Genomic DNA, 27,946 nt, shown 5'->3' on the forward strand with positions numbered 1-27,946 from the left:
GGGGACAGCAGCTCCTCTTGATGTACCTCCCTGGTCTTGGGTTCGAAGGCCCTTGCTTCTACTTACTTCTTGCTTTCATAGAAAGCAATGATGTCCTCAAAAGCGTTAATATCGAACTCCTCAGAGCCGTCAAATGAGAAATCTAGCATTGAGCAGCTGAAAGGGAGAATCTGTATAAACTAAACACGCTCCTGGAGTGGGACCCGCAGCCTCGGGGCCAGGCCCTGGGGAGACTGGCATCCCTTTAGCAAATGTGGGTCAGGGGCTACATTCAGTCTTTGGGGGAGGGGGACAGGGAACACACAAACAAATAAAAAGATGCACTCTTTTTCTCTTGCCCCCTTTTGGGTGAAAAAGCAGATTCCAGGAAAACAACACACAGTGCTTTCAGACAAATCACTTATGGTCACTTACCTAGGTGCTAGCTCTACCTCGATACATACATGTTTATGAATCTCTTGAAGAACTTTTTACTATGAAGGACTCAAAAATAAAATGACCTTTTCAAGTTTAAATATTGACTAACTTGCTTCTTGGGAATCTGGAGTATCAAGAAGCTGGGAACTTGGCTGCCACAGGACCTTTGCATGTGCCTCCCCGACTGCTAGCACGCCCTGCCTGCCTTGCCTGGCTCAGCTGGTCTCTTTTCAATACAGCCTGCCTGGCTCTCTCAAGATATCAGAAGTGTCCTTCCTCTGGCTTTGTCATTCCCTTGGAGGTCTGTCCAGTGTGGCCTTTTTTACCCCACCTTCCTGGGAGCGCACGCTGCTCACTGTTATACTCAGTACAAACTGGGGTATGTGGAAGGCCCTCAGTCATTGCTAGGGGGCCACAAAATACCTCATCGTCTTGTGTGCAACGAGGCATATGGTGTTTCTGATAGCAAATGAAGGAACTCAGCCTATGTGCATTTGGGCCACCCCGGCCTGGCTAAAGGAGGAAGTGCTCTTAAATCAAGCCTGTTGCTTGGTGCAACCAGTCAGCGGCTCCCTGGCCCCACCCGCCAATGGCCACAGCCGGCCATGAAAAGAATCCTTTGTAAAGTGAGCCGTCCAACATCTCCCTAATGCAGATGCTGCATCGAGGCCTGACTCTGTGTGCAGAAAAGAGGCAGCCAGATGCCGTTTGTTTCTGGGTCCTTTTGATTCAAGTGGCTGCTGGGTTCCTTATTCAGGTCAACCCCAACCTGGGTGGAGGGTGGAGGGTTTCTGGCATTGTTTTAAACAATACTGCTGTGTACCAGCTTTGGTTCGGACAAATCAAGGTCTCGCTCACCGGTACAGTTTTTCTGATGGGGTGCTGGTTCCTCTCTGCAGCTCTCCCAGGAGACCGCGGACACCCGGGCTGTCCGTACCTGCTGCAGACATAGAGCGGATGGGAGTTGGAGGCGGGGGCTGCCTGGGGCCTCGAAGGCCTTTGTCTTGGCCACAGAGGCTTCCATCCTGACTTGAACTCATTAAAAAAAAAAAAAAAAAAAAAAAAGACAAAACAGTCTGACACTCAAATTTGGGCAGAGCTGGGAACCGTGAAGGGTTTGATCCTCCCTCCTAAGCAACACTATTTATGCCTACTTCTCATAAAAGCTTTATTCTCTGGTTCTGCTTTTAATCAAGGCCCTTTGTGAAATGGAGCTCCGTGGCCGGTACCTAGAGCCAACCTTGCGGGAGTCACTCAGCCATTCTGGGCCTCAGGTTGTCCTTATGGAAAGACAGGAACGTGCCTTCCTGCCTTGTGAGGACGAGGAGAGTGAATTATATACCCTGGTACAGAAATTCTGTTTGGGACGATCCAAGTTCTGGAGCAACACAGGTGGTGGTCACGCGACACGGTGAATGTGCTAAAGACTACAGAGCTGCACGTTTTCAAATGGACTGAGTATCCCCCTCTCGATGGCGACAGGTGGGCCCCATACCTGCAGCCTTCTCGGCCCTCTCAGCCCGCAGACGCCCAGCCTCCCGGAGGACAGCCATAGCCCGGATGGCAGCCCGGAGCACCGCCCAGCGGAACACGGCCACGGGATCCATGCCAATGAGCTCCCGCACATAGGAGCTGTCACTGCCCCGCAGCAGGGCCACGATATCGGGCCGCATGTAGTCCATGTTCTTTTCCCGGAAGTCCTGGTGGGGGAAGGAGGTGCGTGGTCACTCGCCAGTGACTGCCAAGGTCCTGGGAGCCAGCCCGGGAAGGGCTGCTGGTGGGGTGGGACCCATCTCAACAACAGAGGTGGGTCCTGTCCCTGGGGCCTTCGACAGTAAGAGCCAAGGACTTAGGGCTGGGTCTGAGGGCCCCCAGAACCTCGCCGCGCACCATCAATAAAGGAGATGGACCGAGCAGACGCCAGAGGTAAGGGGCCTCCGGAGCATCCACCCTGTCCCTTTCCTGCCTCCCACCCTTGACTGATGATGGCAGTGGACAGACACGTACCTTGATCTGGTATTTCACCTTCCCTGCGAAGTGCTGAATGATGAACGCCGGCTCCATGACGGGGGTGCCAAGGAAGTACCTGTTGTCTTCGTGCTGCTGTTTGAACTTGGCCAGCAGGGTCTGGCTCGTGGCGTGGGGAAAGCTGGGAAGAGAATTTGGAACTTCTAGCTGCAGGAACAGCGGCGACCACTCGCTCTGCATCCGGGTGCAAGCCCTCGGTGCATGAGGCCCGGGCCTTCGTGGTCAAGGCAAGCATTTGGCATAGGCAACACTGGGAACTGGGCCCACTGTGGGCAGCTCCCGGGAGTAATCCCAGGATGGGGGGACTTCTGCTCTCAGATCTGTTGTGTATCTGGACGCTGTGTCGTGGGGGGGGGGGTCTTGCCCTTGTTCCTCTGTTACAGAGAGGGGCTGGGAGATGAGGACGGAGCAGGCAGGGGGGCGAGGGCAGAAGAAGAGCCCCGTTGTACCTGGCTATTTCTGCCTCCCAGGAAGGAAATGCTGCAGTTGGCTTTGGCACGCCCTGCCTCACCGCAAACACAGGCAGAGGAATGAGCCTGTGACGCCCAACGCGAGGCTCCACGGACTAACAGGGACGGGCTGGTGGGGGCGGAGAATCTGTAGCTCCCAAGCACACGGTGGGGGGGGAGAATCTGTAGCTCCCAAGCACACGGTGGGGGGGGAGAATCTGTAGCTCCCAAGCACACGGTGCGGGGGGGAGAATCTGTAGCTCCCAAGCACACGGTGGGGGGGGGAGAATCTGTAGCTCCCAAGCACACTGTTTCCAGGGCTGGGGAAAGGGTGTGGAGTGAGGAACCTGCTCACTCAGTCGTTGGGATAAATGCCATTTTAACGCACTATTTTAGAAAATCCAGATGAATGCAAAAAAAAAAAAAAAAAAATCCACGATGAACAAAAATAGCAAGATTTTAAACAAAGACAGATACAACCCTGCTCAGCCTGGCCCTGCCTCACATTCCTCCTCTGGATCCAGCTCTGGGTTTCCTGGGAGTGATGGTTTAGCCCTTCCTAGCAGCCTGCCTGTTCTCTTATCTCAACATTCTCTACCTGGATCCCAGCTATGAAGGGATGTGTCTGTCCCCTGGCTCAGGTGGGGCCTGGGTCTGAGGCAGGAGATGAGCCTGATTCAACCCAGCCCCACAGGGACTTCTGACACAGACAAGGGGCTGATAAAAAGTTGTTGATAGAAAGATGTGTCCACGTCCTGACCCTGAGAACCTATTGAGAGTGACCTGATTCAGGTCTTTACGAATGTAATTAGTTAAGATGAGGTCATTGGGGAGGCATTCATCCAGTGGATTGGAATCTTTATGAGGAGAGGAGATGAGACAGAGATAGAAGAGATGGTGATGTAACCACAGAGGCAGAGACTGGGGTGACGCAGCCACAAGCCACAGAATGCTGGGGGCCCCCAGGAGCTGGAAGAGGCGAAGAAGGACCACCCCCTAAAGCCTCTGGAGGGAGTGCAGCCCTGCCCACACCTGGATTTCAGCCCAGTGATACTGATTTTGCGAGTCTGGCCTCCAGGACCATGAGAGAATACATTTGTTGTTTAAAGCTGCCTGTGCTTTGTGGTCATTAACGGAGCCAGCCGCAGGTTAACAAATTCAGTGAGTGAATTTCAGTGACCATGGCTGGGTGACCAGGGGTGAGGCACTTCGTCCATACCCCTTCCAGCCTTCACGGTGTCCTCTGGACGAGGGCTGCCAGGCTTAGTGGTCAGTGTGGCGTCTGGGCCCCCGATCCCACGTGTTGCCCTTTGCAAGCATGCACCAACCCCGTGCCTAGTTTCTAGACTCAGGCCCCGTGTCCCTTTCTTAACAACTCCCAGGTGTGCGTGTTTCAGAATCGAGTTATTGCACATGTTAATACTTCCGTGATAAATGCTACGTGCCTTTTGCTAATGTGAGGTCAGGATTTGTGGCCAAATGAGTGTGACAAACTCAGAAGTTCTTGGGGATGGTGTGGATTCAGGGTGAGGCTCCAGGGGCTAGGGAACCAGGTTTGCAGGGGGAACTGGGCCGTGGACACTCACTTGCTCTCTTCGTCCAGCAGATAGAAGAGCCCCGTGGGCTTCTTGCTGATGAGATGGATGCAGCCGACGTTATCAGTGTAGTCAATGTTGTGCCATGAGATCCCTTCGCTCTGGTACTCCTCCTGCAGGGTTTAGGGGTTAGCTGATAATCTCACTACCTCATGGCTATGTTAACGTTTACACAGCATGCGGTGTATATGAATATATTTATGTATACACGTATGTATTCATACATACGTGTGTAAATAACAGAACACATGTTGATATATCAATGGAAATATATTCATAATTATATAAAATTATAACAGGAAAAATTATTAATAACAGGAAACAGTACATGCTTAAGCATCAAACGTACAAGATGCTTAAAATCACACTTAATGTGTCCCAGGGGCCAGCAATCTTTCTCTGTGAAGGGCCAGATGGTAAATAAATTAAGCTTTATGAGCTAGATGGTGTCTTGTCACGATTCTGCTGTGGTAGCATGAAAGAGGCCACCGATGACGTATAGACAAGTGGGCGTGGCCACGTGCCAATAAAGGTTTATTTACAAAAACAGGTTGTGGGGCCAGACTGGACCTGTGAGCTGCCATTTGCTGGCCCCTGCTCTGGAACCTCAATGTCCAATAATGCAAGTGATATAATGCCATGTAGTGAGCGTGCTCTACGTAACTTCGAATTTTCTAATAATCAGTTAAAAAGGTAAAAAGAAACAGGTGAAGTTAACTTTAATAATATAATTTAACCCAATATATCCAAACTATGATCGTGTCAACATGTGATTAATGTAAAATGATCAATGAGGAATTTTATATTCTTTTTCTTTTGCATGATGTGTTGGTAATCCACTGTGTTTCACTATTGCCACACAACTCAATGTGGACCAGCCACGCTTCAAGGGCTCAACAGCCAGGAGGAAAGTTTAATAGTAAAATCAGCTAGATATTTATATAAGCCCATCATTTTTTTTTTTGTCCAAATCATCAATGTGATGGATAACACATGGGTAAAGATGGCTGAGTGTGTAGTAGTGAAAAGACATGGAAGACAGATTGTCAAAATTGTTGACCAAAGCAAATCTTTACAAGGCAACTCCATTTCTCTCCCATTGGATGGATTTTCACATTTGAGCAGAAAGAAGGTACAAAATTGACCCATGGACAAAAATGCCCCCAGTGTCTGCCTCATCCAAGTCTGGGCTGGGTTTTCCCAGACTTTCTCTTCTGTAGAGAAAGATTCCAGGGCTGGTTCACCAGCAAACCGGAACCCGAGGGAGACCCCAGTTCCGGCTCATTCCGTCCCCCCTTGGGGCTGCCTAGGCAACAACATGGCATTTCCTTACCTGTTCTAGTTTGAAAATGTGCTGATTGAAGTAATACTGAAGCTGCTCGTTGGCATAGTTGATGCAGAACTGTTCAAAACTGTTCCTCTCGAAGTCTTCAAATCCGAATATGTCGAGGACCCCAATGGACAAGCACTGGGAAGACAGAGAAAACAGTTATTACTGCTTCCGGGGAAGTGACCTGTTTGGTTGTGCGGGCTCTGCGCTCAGCTGAACACTCTGCTGTCACTGCCTTGGAATCTGTAATATGTGAACGAGGGGCTCCGTGTGTTCACCGTGCACTGGGTCCTGAGAACTGCGCCCCATCCTGTTCCCTGGGCCTGCCCCTCGGAGCAACCGGCCTCTCCCCTGACACCAACCAAAGCCACCTTGGCTCCCGATATCACAGGCCATCTGCCGAGGGTGTGTGACACTGAGGGCCTGGCCTTCCCTAGCTCTGCTTGGTGGAGCAGACAGGGGTGGGGGCTCTCACCGAGACAGACTCTTCCATGTCTTTCTTGTTGAGGAGGGCGTGGTTGATCCGCAACACGATCCAGTCGAACAGAGCACTGTACAGGGACTTGGCCATGGAGTCGCGGGCGGTGATAGCCTGCGGGCACAGGGTGGAGAGTGTCACACCTCGACAACGTGGGCCCTGTGCTGCACCACCCAGAGGTCTGCACTCACGGGAAAATTGAGGCTCTGACTTTGAACACCCCACTCACTGGACACAACCCCTCTCACTCTGCACGCCACCTGTCTGCTCGGGATGCCCCTGCACACCGAAGCACGAACTATGAAGCTCGGGCCCGGCAGCCTAAGGTTCAGCGAAGTCTTTCTCACGAGCCAGCCCTATTCCTCAGAGCAACCTGGGGACGCTGAGGATGGAACACAGGCTCAGGGAGGGTGCCGGGCCGGCCCGTGGGAAGAACCAGCCAGGGGGCCGAGCTGGGTGGGAAGCCAGGTAGGTCCCTTGCAGCTCTGGGAGCATCGTGGAGATGCCATCGTGGCTTTTAAATTAAACGCAGTAATGGCTTTCAAATTAAAAAAGAGGCTTAAGGAGGTCTAATTTACATACAAGAAATTGTTTCTCTTTATGTACTCAGATCTAAGTTGTGACAGATGTGCTTGGCTACAATTAAGATCAAGAACACATGTCTTGGTTTTGCCTTTCCCGGGAGGTTGTGGAAAGGGGGCCCCGAGGGATACAGAACCCTCACACCTGGCATCTGTCCCTCGGCGTCCTGCCCCTCAGGGGCAGCCAAGCTGCTGGGAGCTCAGGTGTCCTGCAGCAACTTTTACAGAACGTTTCAGGGGACCTTTCCCTGGGGGGGCTCAGAATGTACACGGTGCCCACTGAAGATGCCCAAGCAGTTTCTACCACCAGCTAAAAATCCCTGCCATGGCTAGGTATTTTCCTGTGGCCATCCAAGCTGCAAGCTGCGAGGCCCACTGCTCTTGACATGTAAAAACGCAAGAAAAACCCATCATAAGGAAAACATCCTGGCTGGGGCAAAGGCCAGAGAGAGGTGTCCTATCAAGATCCCCGGGACGCCCTTAATGGTTGTAAAGGTCATGCACTAGCCTGGGGTGGGGGTGGGGGGTCAACAAACTTTAAAGGCCAGAAGGTCAGTATGTTCAGCTGTGAGGGCCAGATGGTCCTGTCATGATCACCTGGTTCTGCCAATACAGTAGCAACGCAGCCTAAAAAAAAGGGGGGTGTGTGTGTGGCTGTGCCAATAAAACTTTATTTACAAAAGCAGGCAGCGGGCTGGATTTGGCCTGCAGGCTGCAGATGGCCATCCCCTGCTAGTGAGAACCAGCACGGAAACACCGAGCAGAACACGTGTGGCCTGAGTTCTGGCCCTAGGGCTGAAGTGTGCTGTAGAAGCTGCTCTGAGCTGTGCCTAAGCTCACGTGAGAACCAGAGACAATGTCACAGCTCTTTCAAGACAGGGAAAAGGCTATCCAGGCCGGCTGTTTCCAGAGCTCCCCCCCAACTTGTGGTTTGCGGTGCAGCGCCCCGCAAGAGCCCAGGGCCATGCTCACCTCGCTGAGACTGTAGGGAAGGATGAGTTTGTCATTGGCTGTCACCGTTTTTCTTTTGGTCAGGACCTCCACCAAGATTTCTCGCTTCACCTGTTTCGAGGTCAAGGAGGGAGAGAAGGCTTGTTGGGCGGGTCCTCACATCCCTGAGGTAAGGCTGGAAGCCCGAGAAAGGTGCCAGGAGGACTTCCAGCAGCCGCACCAGGAAGTGGGCCTGAAGCCCACCGAGTGATGTGCGCTATGCTCAGTGTGTTTCCGAATCATCACACTCACAGGCTCGGTCGATGGCCCTGGGAGGTTGGTCACATAGGCCTGGGGGTCCCTGTGGGTCCAGGTACTGCCTGGCAAGCTGCATTAATAGATGTCGCTGTTGGAGTGGGTTCCTGGCCTGTTCCCTCCTGACCGCCAAGCCCGCTCCACAAGCCAGAGGCAGTCAGAGTAGGGGCAAGGGAAGCTGCCCGAATCTCCTGGCAGGTGTGCTTACTCGTCCCCACAAACACAACAGAAGCCAGGCTCCTGCACGCAGGTACATGCTCTTTAAGAAGAGCCACAGGTGGAATGTATGCTTAGAAAACAGAAAGATGAGGGCAGGACTTCTCAGATCTGGCACCACGGACACTCGGGGCTGGATCATTCTTTGCTGTGGGGAAGCTGTGTTGTGCATTATATGACGTTAAGCAGCATCCCTGGCCTCACCCACCACATGACAGTAGCTCCTCTGGGTTGTGACAACCCACAGATGCCTCCAGACACTGCCCAGTGCCCCCTGGGGGTTGACAAGTGCCAGTGGACAAGGGGATGGCAGGTCCAATGAGCACATGACCTCGCTGATCAAAGTATGGTTTCAAAGGGCCTTTCACATGAGGGGCTGAGAGGGGGTGCAGCCGTGCTCAGGAGGGCGTCCTTGAGAAAGGAGGAAGGGATAGGATGCCCTTGAGGGCATTATGCTAAGCGAAATAAGTCAGAGTAAAACATGTATGATCTCACTGGTATGTGGAATCTAAAAGAACCAAAAAAAAAAAAAAAAACCCACAAAAAAAACAAAAACCAAAACCCAAAACACTCACACACACACCCAAACCAAAAAAAAACCCCTCCCAAAACCCCCCAAACTAAACCAAGCTGACAGATACAGAAAACAGATTGGTGGTTGCCAGAGGCAGGGGACGAGGGTGGGTAAACCAGGTAATAAAGAGGATCAGAAGGAACAGACTTCTAGTTATAAAATAAAGAAGTCCCAGAAATGTCATGTCCAGCATGGGGACTTCAGTTCAGAATACCATATGGTGTAACTGCAAGTCACTGAGAGTAGATCTTCCAAGTTCTTATCACTAGAAAAACCCGATTCTGTAACCATGTGTGGTGACAGATGTTAACAGGACTTACTGTGGTCATCGTTTTGCAATATAGACAAATATTGCATTTGACGATCATCCTGTCATAATGCCAAAACTAACATAAGGCTGTATGACGATTGTACCTCAATTAAAAAAAAAAAAAGAAAGAAAGAAAAAGAGAACCAAGGAAGAGGTGTTGAACAGATTGTGGGGAGGAAGCAGGCAGACAGACCCCGGTTTATAGACGCAAGGCCCACGCAGGAAGTTCTGGGTCCTCGCTGGCCACCATGGCCGAGTGCAGGGAGCCATACCTTCAGGAGCTGGGACAGTGTGTCCAGCACCTCGGGGGGCCCGACCTCCAGACCTTCGTCTCGGCCTGTGGCTCTCTTCTTGTACGTGACGTTGCCCAGGTACAGGATGGCTGAGAGGACGGAAAAAATCCTGGGAGAGCAAAGGAGCCTAGGTTGGGGTGGTTTCCAGAGTCGTAAGATGACAGAAGCTTCCAGCCAATGGGGCTGAATTCATACAACCAGCCAAATCCAGTCGGACATATGAAGTTAAAAAAGGTCCAGGGCGCCTGGGTGGCTCAGTCGTTAAGCGTCTGCCTTCAGCTCAGGTCATATCCCAGGGTCCTGGGATCGAGCCCCGCATCGGGCTCCCTGCTCCGCGGGAAGCCTGCTTCTCCCTCTCCCTCTCCCCCTGCTTGTGTTCCCTCTCTCTCGGTCACTCTCTCTGTCAAATAAATAAATAAATGAATCTTAAAAAAAAAAAAAGTCCAATCTCATTGCTGAGGACCCTTTGTGGAATGTGATTTTGTAGACAGATGGCTCACCTGGGTGGTTTTGGTTTTTTGTTTTTTTTTTTTTGGTGAGGGGGGTGCTTAAAAATTTTTTTATGGGAGCCTAATATGCATGAAAAAAAATGCAAAAAAAAACCCCCAAAAAACCTGCCATGCATAAAAAACAGGCGAAAAGAAGCACACAATTCTTAAGCATATTTTGATAAACTGTCACAAAACATACACCTCCCTGTAATGAGCACTCAGAGCAAGAAATAGAACATTCCAGGCACTGGAACCCACCCCAGCTCCTGCAGAGGAACGGCTATCCTCGCATCCTAACGCGGTCCATGAACTTGGTGTCAGTGAAATCATATGTACTTGTGTCTGGCCCGTCACTGGAAGACCGTGACGTGGGGGTGCAATGCACGTTCCTGCGTGAACTGGCGTGGCCACACTCAATGCTGCAAACCAGCATTTCTTAGCCTCTGCCCTGCGGACTCGTGGGGCCGGATCATTCTTTGCTGCGGAGGGCTGTCCAGTGCACTATGGGACGCCGAGCTGCACCCCTGGCCCCTGCCCATTAGGTGCCAGCAGCTGTGTCCCTCTCCTCCTTCCCCTATGCAGTATGATGACCAAACATGTCTCCAGACATGGCCAGCTGTCCCGCGGGGGCAGAAGTGACTCTAGCTGAGCACCACTGCTGTGCGTGGAGTCCAGGGAGTGGCACTCCATGGCCCATTACTGGACAGCCTCGGAGCTAAGAATGGTTCTTCAGGTTTTTTTGGGGGGGGGGGTTAAAAAAATAAACATGGAGAAGAACACGCAACAGTGACCATCTGGCCCCCGAATCTGAAAATTGGACTATCTGGCCCTTTACAGAAAGTTTGCCCAGCCCTGCATGATATAAAGCTGTTTGTTTAGTTATTTTATTTAATTCCCTCTGGTGAGCATTTGTGTGTGTGTGGGGGGAGGTTCCTAACTTTTTGGCAGTAAATAATAAGGCTGCCATGTGCATATCTTTGAGTCAGCACACGCACGCATGGTGTTGGGCAGACACAGCTCTCGTAGAAACTGCAGACGGTTTTCCAAAGGGGCTGGCCCGATCTGTGCCCTCCGAGAAGCGTGCAGGCGTTCCTGCTGGGTATACCAAACATCGGGCAGGTGTGGCGAGGACCCTAGGTGGCTTTCAAAAAATTTTTCAAAATTTTAATTGTGTAAGATACACATCATGTAAAATTCACCATCGTGACCATTTTTAAGCGTGAGGTACATCTGCGCTGTTGGGCAAAAAAGCCCCGTGGTTTGACATCTCCCAGTGACTAATGACTAATGTTCCTTTTCATGAGCTCATGGTCATCGGGCTGCCCTCCTTTAGTGTCTTAGCTCCCGCTGGGGTGTCAGTCGGCTCTCAGAGAGGGGCCTTAGGTAAGATGTGTGTGTGTGGGGGGTCCACGCAGAAGGTGGGATGGCCAGCCCGCCCACTTACTGCTTCTTGGTGGCTGGGAGGAAGCCCACCATCTCCATGGCCTGCTTGAGTCTCTCAAAGTCATGCTTTAGGTCTTCCCCATCTTCGATCTTCAAGTTATGCTGAAAAACAAAGTCAGGGGCACTCTGGGTATTTCTGGGCTGGCAAGGGTGGCGTGCAAGAGTGATTTTGGCTGGAACCGAGGGGGCAGGGCTCAGGACACGGGGAATGAATGGGCTCCTTTATGCCGCCTTCTCTGGGCCTCTTTGGAGTCGGGTTTGGGGGCCGGAGAGGGCCCCGGCAGACAGCCTCTGACCTCCCGGTGGCGCGTAAACAGCCCGTGGGGAACAGAGGCGGCGTCTGTGGCTGGGACGTGGGGCTGTTTACCTGGTTGAGGTAGAAATAATCTTCAGGCTGCTTGAGCTGAAATTCTTGACGCTCTTCCTCGCTGACGCCAAGTAACAAATAATAAAACACATGGTAGTTCCTGTGGGTCAAAACGAGGAGAAAAAATTCGTTTTTGGAGACCACACGACAGCTACTCTTCAAACCACTGCTAATATTGCTTTGGAGCCCACACTGGGGGGAAAAAAAGCACCTCAAATATGTACCAATTTGAGACAATAAGTCGATTCTAAAAACTAAACTCTGAGCTTCTCTGGTGAGTAGATGTCTGTGGATGGGGGGGTATTACTCTGAGTAAAAGCCTGGAGCAGGCACAAAAATAAGCCCAAAAAAGGTGGTTTAGGAGGTATGAGCGCAAAGCTTGCAGCCACAGGGCAGCCTCGATCCTGGGACATCAGCCACGGCCTCCCGTAGGCCCAGGACACCTGCTTCTCTCCTTTGTGGGGAGGAAAGCAGATGTGGTGGGTCACCAAGGAAATTTCCTCCTACCTCTCATCCTTCTCTTGAGAGACCAGGCGGGACTTTTCAAGCAGGTATTTTTCGACAACAGCTCTGTCATTAAAAGAAAGATGAAAGAATAAGATGTTAACATTTTGATAAGAGTTTTCTGGAAGAACTAGAGTAATTTGTTACCATAATAAAGCCAGCTGTGGATTAACTTCCTTTGATACAAGGTAAACACAGGTACCTAAATCACCTTTAGAAATATGGGGCGCCTGCGTGGCTCGGTCAGTTAAGCATCTGCCTTCGGCTCAGGTCATGATCCCAGGGTCCTGGGATCGAGCCCCGAGTCAGGGTCCCTGCTCAGCAAGGGAGTTTGCTTCTCCCTCTGCCTCTGCCCCTACCTCCTGCTTGTGCTCTCACACTCTGTCTCAAATAAATAAATGAAATCTAAAAAAAAAAAACCAAACAAAAAAAACAACAAAAAAAGAAATACAATCATCCTAAATGTCGCAAATACAACCAATTTAAATGTTGCAAATATAATCAGTCTCAGTGTTGTAAATATAACTACCCTAAAAATCACCCTAAGTGTTGCCTTATTCTATGACTGCCATCCATAAAAATAAGGAACTCGGGTTGGCCACTTCTGCTCCCCAGACCAGATGCAGGCTGATCACTGCTCGGAAAGCTCAAGGAGCATCCTGGGGGAACCCCCTCAGGCAGCGGAAACCCGAGTGATTATACCCATGTTTTCATGGACAATATAGAAGGTCACCCCCTGCATTCACCAGCTCCTCAGCAATTAAATGCTTCTCCCATTAAAAATCTAAATATAAGCTCACAGTTTCATTTTCTTTTTTTTTTTTACAGCTTCATTATTGATATAAACCACACATTCTTATTTATTTATTTATTTATTTATTTGACAGAGAGAGAGGCAGCAAGAGAGGGAACACAAGCAGGGGGAGTGAGAGAGGGAGAAGCAGGCTTCCTGCGGAGCAGGGAGCCTGATGCGGGGCTCGATCCTAGGACCCTGGGACCATGACCTGAGCCGAAGGCAGACGCTTAACCACTGAGCCACCCAGGCGCCCCTAAACCACACATTCTTAAAGTGTGCAACATGGTGAGTCTTGACTGGGTCCTTTCCTATTTTGTTCCACCAGCTTTACTAGCTGCCACTGACGTAAACTAGAAGCGTGTGAACTGATGAGTTGTGACACATGCAGACACCTGTGTGCCCACCACCATGACCCAGTTTCCTGGGCCCTTGGTCACCCCTCCCTGCCTCCCACCCCTAAGTGGCCACTGATCAGCCCCACTATAGATTAGTTTGCATTGTCTAGAATTTTAAAGAAATATAATCCTTTGACATATATACTGTGTCTGCCTTGTCACTCAGCCCAAGAACTCTGCGATTTAGCCACATTGTAGCGTGTATCGGAACTCTGTTCCTTCTCGTGGCTGGACACAGCACATCTGTCGACCCGTTCATCCGATGACGGATGTTTGATGGTCAGGGGTCCACAAGACTGGATGGCCTCTGGGCCAGGGGCCAGGGACCTCTACAGCCACACTCTCAATGCTAGCAGTAGTAATGGTGACTATTCCTTGAGCACCTAGTGCCTTCTCAGGAATTAAATGCCCTAAATCCTTCCACCTGGGGGTGGGCACTGTGGCTCCCATCGAAAGATGAGATACTGAAAATTGAAGAGGCCACCTGCTGCCTAGGACCCCACGGGAGGGAAGTGGCCTGGTGGGGACCCGAGCCAGGCATTGGCCCTGCTCCTTCCACATCCACTGGGGCTGGAGGGGCTGGGCTTTCATGGGTTCCACCAAGTGTGGGAGCTGGATGGCTTTGCAGGCCACCCTCATTTGAGTGCATCCGGTTTTATAGGAGGGGCAGCTGGTGCCCGAGGGGTGGGGGGCAGACCTGGGGGACAGCACTGGGCCCCTGGTCTGGGGCTTGCTGGATGCCGCCTGCCTCTCTCTCTCTCCAGGATGGCAGTCTCCTGTCTGCAGTCTTGCCTGGGACACATGCACACAAAACAGGCACGGACGGGTGTCCACGGACTCGGCCAGTGTCCTCTCTGCTTCCAAACTCGTATGTTTTTTTCTATTCCTTCCCCCTGCTAGTAACTATTTTAGTTATCGGTGGCTTGTTCTCCTAGGGAGGGAGGCCGCATCTGGTTCTAGAATCAGACTCCTGTTAGAATCTCCACCTGTGGCCAATTCCCTGTGCTATATCAGCGGTGGGGGGGGGGGAGGGGAAGGAGAGTGACCCCTTACTGGCATCGAGCTGCCATTTGATGACGCCTTTCCCTGATCGTTTTTAAGGCCCCGGCCCCTATTGGGGTTCGTAGGGGGGCCAGGTATCCCCCAGCACTAAGCCACTGAACCCACAGGAAGACGAGGCCTTGCAAATTGGGGAACTGAAGGAAGGCTTGGACTGCCCCTGACCCTTGGCCTCCACAGGAAATGGCACTGAGAACTGTCACCTCCCCAAAAGCAGAACCGGGTCTGGGCCTGCTCTTCCCCAGCTGGCTGTGGCCACTCCCGGGACAGGAAGTGCACCTCCCCCTCGGAGAGTGGGCAGGCCACGGTCATGGGCTGAGGTGGGACTTCCTTTCCTGAGTCTGAGGCCATAGATAGAGGACTTTCAAAAGTTGGTCTCTAAGACTCAGCCACCTAGGGCCTCTGGCCCAGAGCTTGATGGGGGGCTGCGGCCGGCAGAAGAGGCTGCACCGGACAGCTGAGGGCTGACCCCTGCTGGCACACTGGGTCACGCGGTGGCCCCCAGAAGATGTGAGTGTGACCTTATTTGGAAAAAGGGTCTTTGGAGATGTAATTAAGGGAAGGCATCTGGAGATGCGATCATCCTCCAAGATCAGGGTGGACCCTAAATCCAAGGACAAAGTCCTAAGAAGTAGAAGAGAACACCGAGACACAGAGGAGAAGACCACGTGATGGTGGAAGCAGAGATTGGGGTGATGGGGCCACAAGCCAAGGAAAGCCTGGGGTCACCAGAAGCTGCAAGAGGGCACGAAGAATCCTCTCCTGGAGCTTCCAGGGGGAAGCGCTGTCCTGCCTACGTCTTGATTGCAGGCTTCCAACCTCTAGCACTGTGAGCCAATAAATTCCTGTTGTTCTGAGCCCCCCCAGTTTGTGGCACTTTGTTCTGGCAGCCCTAGGACACCAAACAGACCACACAGAGGAGCAAGCTGGGAGCAAAGGTTCCCACGGCTGCAGGGCCAGCCCGGGACCCAGGAAAACATGAGGCAGCCTTCTGGCATCTCTGCACCCCTGAGGGAGCCCCCAGAACTGTAGATGGGGTATAATTCTGTGTCCTGTGCCTGATAAGATACTCTGGGCATCTCCTGCTGGTCAGAGGCCCTGCAACAGGGACAGGTGGTGGCCGGGCCCATGCAGGTGCCCAGCAGCACTGAGCTGGGGGGACGGCTGGATGGTCTGTGGGGGGCTGAGGGGCCGGAGCAGAATTGCCATTTATTGTGGGGTCTCTCCCCCAGACCACCGCCCATTGGAGCCTGGGCAGTGGGAAAAAGGAAAGATGCCAGAGGCTGAAGGATCTGAGAAAACAACATTCCGATTTGTGTCTTGAATATGAATTGTCATTTGAAATGATCATCAGTCAGGTAAGATGGACAGAGGAACTGACATACTTTAGACTCAATCCCTAGGCCCCGCCAGTTGAGGACTTCTCCATTCCTGAAATGCTGTAGCCTTCTCTAGGACTCTAGCCCTGTTGCTCAGGTCTCTTTCCCATGTCGAACATTTGGGCTGCTCAGAGCATCACCTGGAACTGGTATAAATCCTGCTTCTACCACAGACCCTCCCACCAGAATGTGGAGGCAGGGATGATCCCTTTGAGTAACCCCAGACTATGCCAAGATGCTTTCTTTTTTTTTTTTTTTTTTAACTCTGAAAGAGTTTTGTTTTGTTTTGTTTTAAAGATTTTATTTAGAGAGCGAGAGAGAACAAGTAGGAGGAGTAGCAGACAGAAGGAGAGGGAGAAGGAGGCTCCCCGCAGAGCAGGGAGCCCGACGTGGGGCTCGATCCCAGGACCCTGGGATCATGACCTGAGCCAAAGACAGTGGCTTAACCAACTGAGCCACCCAGATGCCCCAACTCTGAAAGAGTTTTATTGGCTCATAAGACCTTTGCGTATTAAAAAAAAAAAATACCCAATACATTATGCAGTCTTAAACCACAATTACATTTTTTAACCAAACTGTAACTACCCAGAATATATACTTTTTAAAGAGAAAGAAATGCTACAGAACCGAATTCTGAAAATGACATTGACTTAAATCCTATGACAAAATAGGTAATTCCTTGTAACATTAATTCACTTCACAAAGCTGCCATTTTCTTAAGCATAACTACTGCACAGAGTAACAAACACAATTTCAACGTTATACGTTTAGTTGAAGTGACTGTGCCTCCACCTAAGGAACTCACATTTCTGGCACAAAATGCTGGTCTGTTTTAACTTTCACCAATCAACTTCACAATCCAGTTACCACCTACCCACTCACACATCTACCTAATCCATTCATCCATCCATGGATCCATCAATCTACGAATTCATCCATCTATGAATTTTCCCATCTAGCAATGAATCTATCCACCTACCCACCCAGTCCATGAATTTATTCATCTATCTACTCACCCACCCACGAATCCATCCATCTACCCACCCACCCATGAATCCATCCATCCATCCATCCATCCATCCATCCACCCACCCACCCACCTACCCACCCACAATTCCATCCATTAATCTATCTATCCTCCCTCCCTCCCATTCACCCACCTGCTTACCTTCAGTACTTCCTTGGACAACCACTTCATTTCTGCTACCCAGCCTTATGTCTTCTCCTGGCTAAAGGGGCACATGTTTGGCAACTGCCACAGTCCATATCAACTCTGCCTATGGCATCCCCAGACCCACTGAATTTGAAACCTCATCAAGACCAAGACATAGGTTGGTATGTCCTTGCCTGTTCTTGGCAAACTCCATCATGTTAGCACCTTCAGGTCGTGGTACTTGCTTCTTGGGCACCTGGGCCCAGGCTCGATGACCTGGGGACAGAGGTCCCGCCCCTCCCACACTTACATTTCCCACTTTGACCCACAACTCAGATCTTCACATCACTGACTTAAATAAAACCCATACTTGCTTCCCTGTACAATTCACACATATCTGCAGAACCACAATTTCCACACTGAGCTCCCAGGCTGGCTCCTCCTCGCAGGGATGCCCAGGACCCCAGGACCAAGGCTGGTGGCCCACAGCTAGGCGGCTGCCAACTCACCCTCTCACGATGCCACTCTCCAGGTAGTTGACCTGGATGAATTTCCCAAATCGGCTGGAGTTGTTGTTGTGGGCCGTTTTGGCATTTCCGAAAGCCTGTGGGGAAAACAAGAGCAGGTTTTCAGGTCGTGAGGATGAAATTTCTACACGCCGCAGCCTGGAGCCTTGGAGGTCCCCCTGGGCATCATGGACACTCATTTGCCTGAAGTCAGCCAGTAGCCCTGATGAGCCTGGTAAACACAAAGGCGTGTAGCCCAGGTGTGCGCCAACATACTTTATTACCTCTGTGTTTGGGTTGTGTGAGGGGTTCAAGCTTTAAGCCTCAGACATGAAAAATGCTAATCAACGGCATTCTTTTTCCGTTATAATTGTTCGGAGGGTGAACTCTGGCCCATGGGCTGAAATCCAGTCCACTGCTTATTTTTGTATTGCCTGTGAGCCAAGAGTGGTTTTTACATTTGTAAATCGTTCAAAAAAAAAAAAAAAAAAAACCCAAAAAACAAGAATAGTACTTCCTGACACATGAAAATTCTATTCACATTTCAGTGTCCATAAACGAAGTTTTACTGGCACGCAGCCAAGCCTATGCATTTATGGATCGCCCATGGCTGCTTTCTCACTCTAGCAGCAGAATAACCATGATAGAGACCGTTCTGGCCTGCAAAGCTGAACATATCCAGAAGAAGTCTGCTGGGCCCTAAGCTGATGAGGGCTCTGGGCCCCAGGGGAAGAGGAGGCTGATTGAGAGGGAGCAGATGTGGAGACAGGTCCTGGCCTGGAGGGGTCCTGCGATTCTGTGAGAGGACAAGCCGGTTCACAACACACTTTTTTTTTTTTTTAAGATTTTATTTATTTATTTGACAGAGAGAGACAGCAAGAGAGGGAACACAAGCAGGGGGATGGGAGAGGGAGAAGCAGGCTCCCTGCCGAGCAGGGAGCCCCATTTGGGGCTTGATCCCAGGACCCTGGGATCATGACCTGAGCCTAAGGCAGACGCTTAACGACTGAGCCACCCAGGCGCCCCTCACAACAAATTTTTTGATTGGGGTGAAACTGGCATAACATACAATTAACCATTTAAAAATAAACAGTTCAGTGGCATTTAGTACATTCACAATGTTGTGTAACCATCACCTCCGTTTAGTTCCAGAACATTTCCATCACCCCAAAAAGAGACCCCCATCCCCATCAGCTGTCACTCCCCATCCCCCCTCCCGCCTCCCCCAGTCCCTGGCAGCCACCAGTCTGCTTTCTGTCACTATGGATTTGCCTGTGTGTGATATTTTGCCTAAGTGGGAGCATACATTATGTGGCCTTTTGTCTTGCTTCCTTCACTTAGCAGGATGTTTTTGGGGTTCATTCTCATGGCGGCATGAATCGGGGCTTTATTTCCAATATATAGAGGAAAGGATGCACGGTGCATGGAGTCTGTGACTCACTGGGGTCCCCCCTGGGCCTCCTGTGTGTCCACAACCCAGATTAAGACAAAGAACACGCCCTGCTCAGGGCCTTGGGGTGCCCCTTCTCCATGAAGTACCCAACACCCCGGAGGGGTGAACAGACAGGGAGAGGGTATGATAAAGCCTTGGGGGAATGCAGGGCAGGGAAGGTGCTGGGGGCGGTTTCCCTGTTTCGGGGAGCAAGTTGCTGGCAAAGGTGGGAGCGGTGGGGCGGGCAGGGGAGGGGAGAAAGGCAGAACCGATCACAGAGCCTGGTGCTCAGCTGTCCAAGCCCTTGTGGCTCCAGGGGCCAAAGAAGGAGTGACATGGTGGGTGGGGTGATGCCCCGCTCACACACAGAAAGGGAAGCTTGGTGCCCACGAGAAGGGCCAACAATGTTCCAGTTCGAGAAGGCTGAGCTGTGTGGGAGGCTGCGTAGGCATGAGGGCAACGGAGAGGAAGTGGCAAGGCCACTGTCAAGGTTTGCAGGGTGGGGACTGAGCGTGGATGTCTGAGGGTCCGGTGGGGCAGAGGGAGGAGGGCAGGGTGGGGAGAGATGGCCAGGCCCGCAGGGAACTCAGGATCCAGGCTTTTCTTAAAGGCTTCATTCTGCAGGGAGATGAATGCAGGTGGATCACTGATCAGAGCTTCTGGTGTGGCAATCTGAAGGCAGAAGCCCCACAAAAAAGCGTCTGCTGGGCGCCTGGGTGGCTCAGTTGGTTAAGCGACTGCCTTCGGCTCAGGTCATGATCCTGGAGTCCCAGGATCGAGTCCCACATCGGGGTCCCTGCTCAGCGGGGAGTCTGCTTCTCCCTCTGACCCTCCTCCCTCTCATGCTCTCTGTCTCTCATTGTCTCTCTCGCAAATAAATAAAATCTTAAAAAAAAAAAAAAAAAAAAAAAAAAAAAAAAAAAAAGCGTCTGCTGGGGGGCAGCCCAGGACGCTTCCTTTGAGAATGGCTCCGTTCCGCACAGCTCAGGACCAGGATAGCGGCACCTGGCTGGCGCGCGCGCGCGTGTGTGTGTGTGTGTGTGTGTGTGTCACAGGGCAAGAACTTCCTGCCCCACTGTCCCAGGGGCACCAGACCCCAGGAATGGGCCCTGCTGAAGGACCTGAGGCAACGGCCAAGTCACCCAGCAAGAGTGTAACAACGAAGGAGGAGCCCCAGAGAGGCAACCTGGCCGGGAGGTGCACCGGGGGTGGGGGGATCTGCTCAGGGCAGGGTGGTGGCCGGGCACTTTCGGTGGGCAATGGGCACCACATGGCCTTACGGAGGCAGAACCCAGTGTGAGGAGGTGTGTTCCCGAGTCAAGACAGAGGCCGCAGAGCCCCCTTCTCTTCTTCACAAATGCTTCCTTAGGACCTGTTGTCCATTGCCAGGTTTTGAAAGTCTGGAGGGTTGGATTAAATACAGGGGCTCTTCAGCCAATGGGAACGACCACGTCCCGCGATATGTGACTGAGCTGCTGGCCAGTGGCTGGGTGACAATGCTGGGAGCCAGGCCTGGGTCTGCCTGGTCGCCCAAGTGCCTACGGAAGCCGGCGCAGGGTCCCCAGCCTTGGCCCTGCTGATCCGTGGGGCTGTCCTGTGCACTGTGGGGTCCCGAGCCTCCACTTGGCAGAGGCCGACAGCATCTGCGACAATCAGAAATGTTCCCAGAGCTGGCTGAATTGCTGAGTAGCGCTGCTATATACAGACGGAGGTTAAAGGGGTCTGCAGGGTTGGGTGGTCAAGGGCTCTTTGGGCCCTTCATCCTGTCGTGAGGACCCCCATGGGCACTATAAGGCCCGAGGAATCCTGTGAGGAAGAAAACTGTCTTTCTAGGTTTAATCTCTGGTTTCCCTCAAGTTCAGCCTTGGAACTGTGTTTTTTGTCTGGAGTAAAGCCCGGGGACTCTTGCCGTTCTGCTCCAGGAATCAGCAGGCAGCAGGTCCGTTTCCTCCTTTCATTGCAGGCTCATGAGACCCCACGGGGTGCCATCTGAGCTGAGGACAGGCCCGGGCCCTCCCCCTGCTCCGAACTAAAATAAACTCCGTGAGCAAGCCCGCCTGCCTAACTACGAGCAGATGGCGCGGCGATGCCCGAGCCTGTGTGGGCTCCTTCCCCGGGGAACGGGCCTCTCTCTGTGCTGGGGCCCCTGCAGCATCCAGGTCCAGGGCCCGCTGCAGAGGCACCCCGGCAATGTGCACGTGCATCCCAAAGACCCATGGCAGTCCCCCTTTTGAACTCGGGGCAAGACTCCGTGGGATTTCTAAGGAAACAGTCAGGGCTGGTGTCTTGGGGACCACAAGAGGGAAAGTCTTCGGGATGCGAGGGCCCACCAGCTCTGTGCAACCCAGGCTTGGGGGGGGGGGCAGTGACCTCACGCGTCTGGTATGCGGTCTCAGCACACTGCGACTTTTCAAAGCCAGTCTAAAAATATCCGGTTGCTGCTATTATATGTCCAAGGAGGAGGAAATGCTAGCCTGGCGCTCACAGCCAAGGGAGTTATTATGTAGCTGCTCCGGGGGCTGGACGGGTGCGCGCATGGCCTCCGAATGCATGGGAGTACAAGGGAGGATGGTGTGCCGGGTGATCATGTGGGGCCCGGAGTGGCCGGGAGGGAGGAAGCGGGATCCAGGCGCCGGCAGTGATGCGATGTGATCTGGCACTGGGGCCGCGGAGGCCGACATGTTAATGCTGTCTTCCCACCAGGCCAGGAAAGCCAAAGTGCTGGCAAAATGCTATGGGAGAAAGGCCTCTACTTTCCTGGAAACACTTCTTTCCCTTATCTAACACAAAGTACAGATTTCTAATATAAGTTACACACTATGACCAAAGGAAAAAAAAAACATTAACAGGGCACCTGGGTGGCTCAGTCGTTGGGCGTCTGCCTTCGGCTCAGGTCATGGTCCCAGGGTCCTGGGATCGAGCCCCACATCGGGCTCCCTGCTCAGCAGGAGTCTGCTTCTCCCTCTCCCACTCCCCCTGCTTGTGTTCCCTCTCTCGCTGTGTCTCTCTCTATCAAATAAATAAATAAATAAATAAATAAATAAATAAATCTTAAAAAAACAAAAACAAAACCAAAAAAACCCCAGAATCATGATAGAAGGAAAAAACCCGTAAAGAGTTCAAAATCCTCCAGGCACGGTTTCTAGGTAAAAGTAACAAAGAAGCAACACACCTGCCCCTTCCTCTGACGGGGCAGATGATCGTGGGCCCAGGGAGGGCACTGTGTACCCCTCCCAGGCCACCCCCGACCCTGCTGAGGATGACAAGAGCTGGGGGGACCTCTGACTTTCTTCCAACTGTCCTTGTCCTTTGAGGTTCTTTTGGGAAATTCAAAAGGGTTTCTTAATTTGGAGAAATTGAGGTTGAGCATCTTACTTAGCCAGAAATCTTAGAAGGTGCATTTTCTATCTAAACAGGATGCCTCCTCTGCTCTAGGCTGAAATGCGTGGTTAACATTTTAGGAAGAATGGTGGTAACATCACAGAATGACCCGTGGTGAGTCCAGTCCCACACCAGGCGAGATGGGGCTTCTCTTTCTTTTGCTTCTACTCCTCTGAGAGACAGGTGTGCCCCATTTCAGGTGAGGAAACTGAGGCACAGAGAGGCCTGCTAACTTCCCTGAAGTCTGAGGGCAGGCAGGCAGTTGACATGACCCTGGGTTTGAACCCAGTGTCCTCACTCCCAGCGCACGCTCCATGCATTGGCCCCTCAGTCCCCACAGCCTGGGACCTTTTCGGGTGCCTGCCTGCCCTGGCTGAGGCCGCTCACCCTGGGCCTGGCGACCAGGCAGATGGACGCCCGAGCCCTTTCTGAGCTTACACCTGGCCTCTTGTGCATCCCACACAAAAACCAAACAAACCCTGATGGACTGCATTAGGCAAACTGTTTTGCTTTCGGATTTCAAAACCTGAAAGCCCCATGGGATGAGCTCACGAAGGCAAATGCATTTGCCTTATCTCCCATGTTGACAGGTGAGCCTCAAGCTGGGATTCCCCTGTGGAGAAGTCCCCCAGCCTCACCACCCAGGGTGGCTGTCCTTCCAGCCAGGTTGAGGTGGCCTAACCCAAGATAACTCCATTGTGCCCAGGTTTACCCGTGGCCATCCTTTCTCAGAGGGAAGTTCTAGGTCATTCTAACGGTTCTCTCTTGGTTACGGGGTCGGCCTTCTCTGTTTTCCTGACCTTCTAGTCACAGGGACCTCACTTCCCAAGTGTTTGTGAGGCTTTGGCGCACGTGGTCTCATTCACTCATTCATTCGTCCATCCGTCCGTCCATCCACCCTTCCACGTGACAACAATTTACTGATTGGCTGCTGTGTGTCTGGCACTGTTGCAGCTTCAGCGAGCCCCCTGCATGGTGGGGCTCTGAAGCAGATACCTGCATGTCCACCCTGGCCACGGATCGAGTGTCACCACCTCGAGGAGCCACCACCTTTTGTGGTCTTGATGCAGCCCCGTGAGGCCTCTGTCCCTGCTTCAGACCACACGCCACACGGGACTTCCGGATCTCTTGTGTCCAAGCCCAGACCGGGCATGGAGACAGAGGAGTGACTGGGGTTGTGGGGACAGGCCTCCTTTGGTGAAAGAACATTAGCAGGTATTAGGCAACAATGAAGCCTAAGGATGGGGCCAAACGAGAGTGTCTCCCCCTTGCTGGGCTCCTGTTCCAGTCATGGGTGGGGGTGGGAGAACACGACACTGGGAGCGACTGGAGGTTGGTGGTGGCAGGGTGGGACAGACTTGTTTTTCTCCACGGTATTCTCCACGTTTCGGGGATACTCTGCTATATGAAACAGAACTCGGCCTGCACCCACTGACAGGTTGTGCCCACTTGGGGACACAGACGACGGTCAGACAGGCAGGAGGCACTCCGGGAGGTGTCTCATGGGCCTGATGGGAGCACAGAAGCTCCACGGGCAGTGTCTCTGCCCAGGTGGTCCACGGACCAAGGAGCCTGGAGGGTCTGCTCTGCCCTGTGTGCTGAGCAAACAGCCCTGGGGCGTCCACTCCAACCTGGGGCTTTCCTGGGTGGAAATGCTGGGAAAATAACCCCGCGTGGGGTGGAGGGCTACTTCTGGCAAGGAGCCCAGGCAAATGGCTCTGTCTGCAGGGGATTCCAGTGGGTCCCGGTGGCCTAGGGGAGGGTCACCAGAGGCGAATTGGTTCAATGCTCTTGGGTTTCAGATTCCCCTCCTGTCAAACGAGGGAGAGAACCTCTGACTCCCCACGTTGTTTAAAGACGAAATGAGACTATGGGAACCAGGGGCTGGCAACTTTGTCCTGTGAAGGGCCACCTAATACATATCTGGGGTTTTGTCAATATGACCCAAATCTGCCATTGTAGCCTGAAGCAGGGACAGATGGTCTGTACGAGAATGGAACTTGGTTGTGTGGAGGGCACCTCCCTGACGTCTGGCAAGGCGGGGCCATCTTGGGCTCCGATCTCTACCAAGGTTGGCAAGTTATGGCCAGTTACCTGTCTCTGTATGGTCCACGAGCTAAGGATAGTTTTCACACTTTTTAACACTTGAAAAAAAAAATCAAAAGAGTATTTCACAACACATGAATAGGATATGCAATTCAACTTTCAGGAATTCACTTCGAGAATAAAGCTCCACTTGGCGTACAGCTACGTCTGTTTACGTGTGGTCTGTGCCTGCTCTCAGACTACAGCAGCAGAGCTGAAAATGCAGACCTCGGGTCCTTTACAGGACAAGCCAGTTCTAGGGGCTCTCTGCTCCACAGGCAGGAGAAGACTCTGACACTCGGACACGGGGTGAGTGAACAGGAAAGGGTGTGAGCGTCGGCGGGACTGACTGGTCTCCCAGGGCACAGCAGGGACCCAGAGAAGCAGGACCTCAAGGCATGGAGGGGAGGGCCGGATGGGCCAGCAAGGTCACAGGAGGTGGGGAAGTGAGAAGTACAGCTAAAGCGCTTTCCAGAGAGCTGTCATACAGGGAGTGGGGGCCGGTTCTAGGGAGGGAAGATGCCGGGTGAGGACAAGGATGACGATGGGAAGGGGGTGGTGGTGAGAGGAGGTGGCTGTGGGGTGGGAGAGAGGACCCTCCCCCTCCCCACCACCACTGCCAGCCTGCCCAGGTGGCACTATAGGCTCCGTGGGCCTGCGGGTGTGGGCAGGAAGTGGAGGGGTCACATCCAACCCCATGGCTCCTGATTCTTAGATGTTTGGAAATGGAGGTTTTCCAGGGCCCTGCTGACACCTGGCCTCTGCCTGGATTGTTTCCTTCCTGTTGCTCATGGGCCTTGGGGGCACCCAGTGGGTTCTCACAGCCAGCTGCTGGACAGACGGGTGAATGGACATCAGGCATCTGCAGAGAGCCAAGTGACGAAGGGGTGGGACACTCAGCCTACCTCCATGCCCCCAGTTTGTAATAGGCTCTGTCACTCTTATCTGCACTGGCCCCAACAATCAGCCACAGACTCGGACAGAAACACTGAAAACCAGCAAGGGCTCCTGGAACCAGAACAGGCTCTTTGAAATGGACAGATTCCTCCCAAGGGCCAAAGTTTCAAGCAAACCATGCTGGAGGGTGGGATTGCGGAATCTTTAAAAAAAAAAAAAAAAGAAAGGAAGAGGAAGATAAAAAAGAAACCAAGTATGAAACAAGTTCTTGTATCTGGTATTTCACTAAATTTTTGTTTAGGTTATAATGAAACCATGTGCCCGATCACAGAGAGTAAAGAACAGATCAAGCTTTGATGGGGGAGGGCCTTGCTTGGTTCTTATGGCACCAAAAACATTTGAGGAATTCAAATGATCCCCGAGGGCTCATCTTATCCATTTCAACAGCCAAATCATTCTCTTTGGGGTTTACTTGGTTCTTTTTCTCAGGTTTTTGAGCTGGGAAATTAATTCACTTACTTTCATTTGTCCTTATATAAGACTATAAAGTGCTTATGGCTACGAATTGCCCTCTTGGTACTGCTTTTCATAGTCCTGTGGATTCTGACAACATATAGTTTTGGTCACGGATTTTTAGAAAACCTGTAATTTTGGTTTACAGATGCCCCTTCATCCAAGAGTTGTTTAATAGAGACTTATGGTTTCTTTCTGAAAAAAATTTCCATGTGCGAGGGTCTTTAAAAAATTAATTTCTAGTTTCATTGCATTGTTAAGAGTGCTGCTTGTAATAGTTCTACTTTTGGAAGTTCTAGATGCTTTCTCCATGGCCTGATACAGGAATGAGTCTTGTGAATGCTCCATGAATAATTTAGATTTATTCTCTTATCAAAGTGAAAGGTTTACGATACGTCCATAGATCTGCCTAAACACACGGTTTGGGCATATTACATCCCTGCCGATTTGCTGTCCGCACAACCAGTCTCATGCTATGTGTTTATGGCTGTTTCTCCCAGGATCTTCTAGAATTTCCACTTTGTAAAGGCAACAGCTGTGTTGTTTGGTGCATAGATATTGCCAACTATTATACCTTAAGTGTAAACTGAGGTTTTTGGTATTATGATGAGTCTTGTTTGTCACATGTAACATCCAGAGCTCTGAACTCTGCCTTCTCTGTGTCCATGGAACTACAGCTCTTTTCGCTCCTGTTTCTATCTGCCTGCTACATCTGGGCCTGTCTTTTCATTTTTAGCTCCCTCCTTGGTTTAGGTGTGCCTTGTTCATACAGCACAAGGTCGGGACTCAGCTTTGTGAGCCAAGCTGAAAATCCTCTCCTTTCAATAGGCGGATTGCACCCATTTACATTTAGCAGCACGACAGACTCATTCCCTTCTGAAGCCCAGGCTGCCATCATTAGCTCTCTTCCCCACCTGCTGCTTGTGGGTGTGGCTGAGTGACCGGAGTCAGAGCAATTCTCCGGGTCACTTGATGACTTTCTGAAATCCTGCACCTTTTGCAGGACTTTTCAACCTCACTTTGCAACTGATTAGTGTGGCGTTGGTGAGGCGGGATGCACCTGGGAGAGAGCATGCTCCGGGGCTGCTGAGCTGAGAGGAGAGTTTGAGTAGGGGACCCATTCTGTACGTGGGCAGTTCATTATGGAAGGTTTCATCTTGGGAGGACGACTGCCTCCCTACCCAATTCCCAAACGGCACGGACTCTGGTGCCAATGATGAGAACAGCAGGGCTTTTGGTACTTTCTATGCAGCAAAACCAAGCATTTGCATGCATGAGGAAATGTGAGCTCCCAGGTGTGAGCTGGAGGGTCTCCAGGGCATCTCTCCACTCTTCTGCAGGCACTACACACTCTCTCCACATCCCTGGGGAAGGGCTTGCCTTTGAACCCACCCCCCATACCTGGGGTGGACAAGCCTGTCATGTTGGGGCTCCCTGCTTACAGTAGTGGGGAATCTGTCAGAACTGCCAAGATTTCAGTGGCCGCTTTCCCCAGAGCAAGTCACCACTACTGTGCCACTCTGGTGGGTTGGGGAGAAGGAGAGAAAAGGTGGAGATCCCAACTATGAGCTGTGGGGGCTTGTTAAAGATACGGAGTCTTGGGCCCCATCCCAGACCTGCAGAATTTCTAGAAAGGCCAAGGAATCTAAATTCTTAAATCAGAGCCCGAGGGGGTTCTTCTGATTCAAGGAAGGACGAGAACTATGGCTTTAGGGTTTGTTTTGAGAAGGAAGTATCCCTAGTGGAGGTGTGAGAGGTCCAAGTTCCAGTTTGCCGGGGTCTTCCCTGTCTAAGATTTACTTTGAACAACTCACCAAGGTGGTGGGAGCTTATCTAAGCCCCAGGTCTACAGACTATGCCCCACAGGCCAAATCTGGCTGTCTTTTTATGAAAAATATAAACTTTTAAGATTTACAAAAAGTTATAAGAATATTTCAGCAAATTCCTGTGTACCTCACATTCAGTTTCCCCTATTTTTTAAAGATTTTGTTTGTTTATTCCGGGGGGGAGGGACGAGCAGAGGGAGAGG

At 51.7% G+C, this 27,946-nt stretch overlaps 1 protein-coding gene across 18 annotated transcripts in view; it reads right to left on the reverse strand.

The window, feature by feature from the left end:
- The window catches only part of MYO9B (myosin IXB), an 86,700-nt gene that overhangs the window by 24,099 nt on the left and 34,655 nt on the right, over nucleotides 1-27,946 (reverse strand). For 11 of the 18 annotated variants that reach the window (XM_078054000.1, XM_078053997.1, XM_078053961.1 and 8 more), the window contains 13 exons: nucleotides 17,613-17,707; nucleotides 12,325-12,387; nucleotides 11,818-11,917; nucleotides 11,452-11,552; nucleotides 9,496-9,625; nucleotides 7,851-7,940; nucleotides 6,295-6,411; nucleotides 5,823-5,957; nucleotides 4,481-4,602; nucleotides 2,425-2,566; nucleotides 1,913-2,117; nucleotides 1,276-1,357; nucleotides 67-156 (listed from right to left, as the gene is read on the reverse strand). In XM_078054000.1, coding sequence (XP_077910126.1) covers nucleotides 67-156; nucleotides 1,276-1,357; nucleotides 1,913-2,117; nucleotides 2,425-2,566; nucleotides 4,481-4,602; nucleotides 5,823-5,957; nucleotides 6,295-6,411; nucleotides 7,851-7,940; nucleotides 9,496-9,625; nucleotides 11,452-11,552; nucleotides 11,818-11,917; nucleotides 12,325-12,387; nucleotides 17,613-17,707 — 1,472 coding nt within the window. The remainder of the gene's footprint in view (nucleotides 1-66; nucleotides 157-1,275; nucleotides 1,358-1,912; nucleotides 2,118-2,424; nucleotides 2,567-4,480; nucleotides 4,603-5,822; nucleotides 5,958-6,294; nucleotides 6,412-7,850; nucleotides 7,941-9,495; nucleotides 9,626-11,451; nucleotides 11,553-11,817; nucleotides 11,918-12,324; nucleotides 12,388-17,612; nucleotides 17,708-27,946) is intronic. The other 7 variants (XM_036095364.2, XM_078053979.1, XM_036095369.2 and 4 more) reach the window with 3 other exon arrangements.

This window comes from Halichoerus grypus, chromosome 1 (genome assembly GCF_964656455.1).
Source record: "Halichoerus grypus chromosome 1, mHalGry1.hap1.1, whole genome shotgun sequence".
In the NCBI taxonomy this organism is placed as follows: domain Eukaryota; kingdom Metazoa; phylum Chordata; class Mammalia; order Carnivora; family Phocidae; genus Halichoerus; species Halichoerus grypus.